This window comes from Cariama cristata, unplaced genomic scaffold (assembly GCF_000690535.1).
Source record: "Cariama cristata isolate BGI_N322 unplaced genomic scaffold, ASM69053v1 scaffold24051, whole genome shotgun sequence".
NCBI lineage: Eukaryota > Metazoa > Chordata > Aves > Cariamiformes > Cariamidae > Cariama > Cariama cristata.
This window is the reverse complement of record NW_009600190.1, coordinates 13,493-18,481: the sequence shown is the minus strand read 5'-3', so window position 1 is coordinate 18,481 and position 4,989 is coordinate 13,493. Positions and strand designations below refer to the sequence as shown.

The 4,989-nt window shown below is 51.2% G+C and overlaps 1 protein-coding gene across 1 annotated transcript in view; it reads right to left on the bottom strand.

The window, feature by feature from the left end:
• Positions 1-4,088: 4,088 nt before the first annotated feature.
• The window catches only part of LOC104169136 (activin receptor type-1B-like), a 6,224-nt gene continuing 5,323 nt past the window's right edge, over positions 4,089-4,989 (bottom strand). Inside the window, 2 exon segments of the mRNA XM_009709957.1 lie at positions 4,089-4,214; positions 4,409-4,539. Of these exon segments, the coding sequence (XP_009708259.1) occupies positions 4,089-4,214; positions 4,409-4,539 (257 nt within the window).

Genomic DNA, 4,989 nt, shown 5'->3' with positions numbered 1-4,989 from the left:
TCCTGTTCCCAAAATCTGGCAGCCCAGGTAAGGACTCGGCCCCTTGGCAGAAGCCAGCCCAGCCCAGTTTTCCCATCACATTTCCCAAAAAAGGAATAAAGACAATTTTTGCTTAAAAAAAAAATAATTAAAAAAAAAAAGGATACTCCCACCTCACCCACTGCCTCCGTTTCCAGGACTGGGTTGGAGTTTCCCAGGGGCCGTGGCAGGAGCCGCAGACAAAGACGGACAGCGCGGAGAAGCGAGCCCAGATGGCGGCTCCCCCTCCCCACCACCCCCAGCAGTCTGAGCCCACGGGGGACCCCAGGCCCCAGCGGATTTTCCCCTTGATCCGCTCACAACATGCTCATTCACGGGAGGCTCTAATTAGGGAGAATTATCGGGGGCAGTTTGTGCAGCACCGGTTGCCCTCCGAGCAAACAGGATTTCATAGGGATGCTGGGCAGTTTAGACTGAGATTTATCCGTGTGTGGAGACCCAGGGGGATGCTTCGGGGAGCTGCCCACCGTACCCCCTCCTGCTGCCGATTACTGTCCCCCTCAGAGGGAGACCCGATCCCCGTGTGGGTCGGAAATCCCACTCTGCCACATCCTCCGCTCACCTCTGCTATGATCAAGGCATCTCCCGAGAGCACGGTAGACGATGGGAGCTGCATCTCCACTAATGAGGGGAATATTCAACATTAAAGATTTGCTGAGCAGGATTCCCGGGGAGATTATCTTAGCTGTGGGTGAACAAGGCCCCCTCCCCAGACACTTCTCTGGGGGCCGGGGCACCGTGAGCATTATCAGTCTTGGCCACTCAGTTCCTACCCCTCTACGCCACGGCTAACCCTTCGCAGCAAACCGCAGGAGACTCTGACACCTCACGTGAATAAAACAAACTTTTAATAATGTACAGCAGAAATCGACAGCCTTGTTTTATATTAAACAAAAGATTTCCTATATTACATTGTATTTACATTTGCATACTGAAGAGGTAAAGTGTCTAAGTGGCTATTTTACAGTCCATTTCTAATAAAATATACAAAACCAAACAAATAAAAGGGGCAGATAAGTACCAAGAGATCTGTTCTGAAGCCAGCGTACCACCGATAAACCCTGCGCCACAGACAAGAAGCACAAGCTCCGTACCTCTGCCTCCCCCCAACACGATTCGCCCTCGAGCATCTGACGTCTCCCTTCCTCGTTTTGAGCTGCTGCAGTGTCGGACCCCTGTCCTGAACTGTCTGTAGTGTTGCGTTTTTCCACGGTTGCTGCAGCCGGGCACGTTTCAGAGCCGGGCAGCGATTCCTATGTTTGCTACCGCTCAGCTAAGTAAGCACTGCACCCCCCTGGCACATGTTTGCATGAAAAAGTGCTGTATAAATGCTACATAGTCAGCGTTCCCATCTCGGATCCTCCTGGGTTCTGACCACCTCGCGATGGCATCTCTCTACAAACAAGGTTTGTTTTCTGCAATCCTGCTTATAGGGGATACCCTGTTGTCCTGCCCTCACCCCTTCTAACCTTATCCGGTCTGAAACCGCTCCGCTGTCGGCTGTTTGGTTTAGCGCTGAGGCAGATGCATGTGTGGCTACAGTTGGAGGGGTGGGTGAGTGACTCAGTGCAAGTTACGTAGCTGATTTAGTGTCCTCGAGAAGCAGCCTGCGCAGTTAACAGGGACGGGAGACTCGTACTCGGAAACGAGAGCCCGCAGAGCTCACGGAGGAGCGTGCGGCAGACGTACCTACCGGCGTGATGGGCTTTCCTACGGCAGTTTATTTCACAGTCGCTAAGGCTTCCTCCCCAACCCGCCTGGACGGGCCATTGCCAGGGTCCTGTTAGAGCAGCTGAAGAGTCTTTAGGGTATCTGTGAAGGGCCCACCACCTCGGTTTCTAAACGCAGAAGGGTTTGGTTAAAGGACGTACGGTACTGGAGACACACGGTAACCTCTGGCTGAGATAGGAATCAGAACAAATCGGAAAGGGAAGGGAAGCTGTACATTCACAAAGCGTACACTCCACGCTGCTCCGTGAACCAGCCCGAAGTCTTGCCGGCCCTCCCACCGCACCTCCGCACCGCCCGACTGCTAAACTCCACGGGAGGATGCAAAATGGCTCCAAACACGATGCAAAAAACACACTTCTCACTTTACACAAAGTCACAGACAAGACAGGGAGTTGGGGGGAAGATGGACACACAGACAGATACACAGACAGCAAGAACAGAGTGTTTAAACAGGGGAGGGGGAAAAAAAAAGTTAACCCCGGTGGCTGGAGCAGAGATGAAACCTCACCTTACAGAGCAGGCGCAAGGTTTGAGTAGAAACAGTTCCAGTGTAAATCGAGCTGTGTGCATTTGGTTTTTTTTCTTTTTTTGCAGTAATTTCTTTACAAACAAACAGGTCAAGAGGTAATAATTATAGATTGTTTTTCTTCTCTTATAAAGAATTAACAATATTAAAAAAAGTTAAAATCCAGACCCTCCCATAAAATAATAATAAAAAAAATAATAATCAAAACCACTCCAGTTAAAAGTTATGGCTTCAGAGTTATATACCATAGATACTGACCTAACCACCAAACAACCGGCACTTCCCAGACCGCCTTTAATTAATGCTGACATCAGCACCACAGACTCAGCCCTCACCTACTCCCATTTTTGCTAGGCCCAGCTGCAGACAACAGTCAAACCAACTCTACTTCACCCTGATTCGGCATTTAATCAAAAGAAAATTCATGCAGTTCCCCCCACCCCACAAGTTATACACAGCCACTTCCAGATTATGAGATATTTATATATGTATATTAAAAAGATGGACATCGATCTCCCAACCCACACCCCGCTGTCAGATCCTGCCAAGCGCCAAGTGCCCCTCGGGAGGTGCAGAGCCCACCCCGGCCCCCAGCCCCTTGCGGCTCAGGCCCCGAGAATGCCCCACGCTGCCAAGCGCGCCTGTGAGGGTGCCTGGATGGTGGACTCGGGAATTGTGTTCCTACGGGAACGGTCTCCTGCATTTCCCCATGGCCTGGTCTCCTTCCAGCCGGGCGCAGTGCCTGCTCTATCTCCGACACGCGTCTCGGCTCCGTGGCATCTCCCCCCGCCCCAGGTTTCTCTTTCCACCCTACCAAGAACTACAAACCCCAGGGGCTCAAGACAAAAAACCCCCTGGATTCCAGGAGTGAAGTCAGTTCCTCATTTGTTTTTTCTTAAAAAAGGGAGGGGGTGGCAGTGAGGCAACCTGATGGGAAGATCCTGCAGCCAGCGTAGGGACAGCCAGGCCACAGCACCCATCGGAGAGCCAAGGATCTGGTTTTCAGCAGCCTGTCCAAGCTAGACAATGCTCACTACTCAACAAGGAGAGCACCAGCGCGCACAGCTCAAAAAAAGGACACTCTAGATTTGCACATGCACAGAAAGCACGAACAGAGATGAGCCACCCTACGGGCAGACACCGCACGTCTACGGAAGGAGATGAACAGGCACAGGGGACACGCGCACCTCGCGCATGCATACACCATTGCGCACACTGACAGCCAGTCAGATTTCTGTTTTCGACTTAGAATTTTTCAAGCTTAAGAAAAAGGAGGGAAATGGTTTCGTGAAGCTGATAAACTGTTCAGGCTCAGCCTCTCAGAAGGGAGCACCATTTGTTTTGCAAATGCTTTTTCTGCATTAACGTGCCAGTCCCTGGAAAAAAAAAATTCCTCAGAGTACGGCAAGAAAAAACCTTCCCTTTCCCTTCCCACTCCCAGCACCTAGCACCCCGGCTTCAAACACTGCCAAAGGGTGCACCGCACGCACTGAACTTTACAGGGATTTCCGTTAAAGAAACAAGAGTTATGGTCATGGCTGAGATCCCTCAGGTTAAGTCCCTCTCAAGTCTTCACGCTGTCAGGAGGTGATCATAAAAGGTTTCTGATTGTTTCATACCCAAGCAGGGAAGAGAGCAATTCAATAGGCTCCGTCACCCCACCTAGCAGCCTGTAGGTCACGCTGTCTGGTTGGTAGCAGTAGATTGGGCAGAAACACGAGGTAGGCCTCCATCACACGTCTACTCTAGCATGGCAGCTTCTGTGCAGTTTCCTCCTGCTGGGGCTCAGAGCCTAGATTTTCACATCTTCCTGGACACTGAGCTGCGAGAGGGTTTTCTTAATGCGGAGGGCGGTGAGTCGAGCCGCTCCGTTGGCGTACCAGCACTCTCGCATCATCTTACCCATCACCCGTAGTGCCTAGGCAAGAAACAACGGCAGATGTCAGTGCTCTCCTCTCCCCTGACCCCACATCGCTCTGCCAGGCTGCTGCTGCCTGTCGGGCCGCTGATACAGCCTCCACACCTCCTAGAATTGGAGCTCAACTTACAGTACTTACTCTTTACTCACCTTATCGAGGGGGAAGGGGATGCAAAGATGAAAGCAGACCTTACCTCATAGCTTTGCCACCAGTTTGGGATATTAGGCCGTAATTTCTGATCACATACGACCTTCCGCATCTCCTCAATAGAAGGATCAGAGGGTACAAGGTCGTAGTATGGAAGCTGATACTCTTCGTGGATACCTGAAAGGCAGAGAAGGGGAAATGCAATTCCTGGGAGGATGGATTGTCACCACTGCGCTCACTGAAGGCAGACCGACACTGGTTTGGACTACATGACTCATTGCTGAGATGCGTCAACACTTCGCACTTATTTAGAACAGAAATGAAGAATCTGGGATTTGAGCTTACAAGAAGAATTCGGGGAAATCAAAAGCAGCTGCCCAAACTGGAACAGAGTCAGCGTGCTGTGATCAACACCTCCCAGCACAGAGGCAGGGTCACTGAATCTCGACTGAGCCAAAGGCAGCAGGACCGGCACAGGCATGATGGTGCCGCACTCCTGCCTGCAGCCCGATATGCCAAGACACTCATTTATACCGATTTGGGGGAAGAAAGTCACCCACCAAATCAGCACCAGCACTTCCTTAAAATCCATCCAAAGGAACATCAGGTGCCAGTCAGAGCATTAAC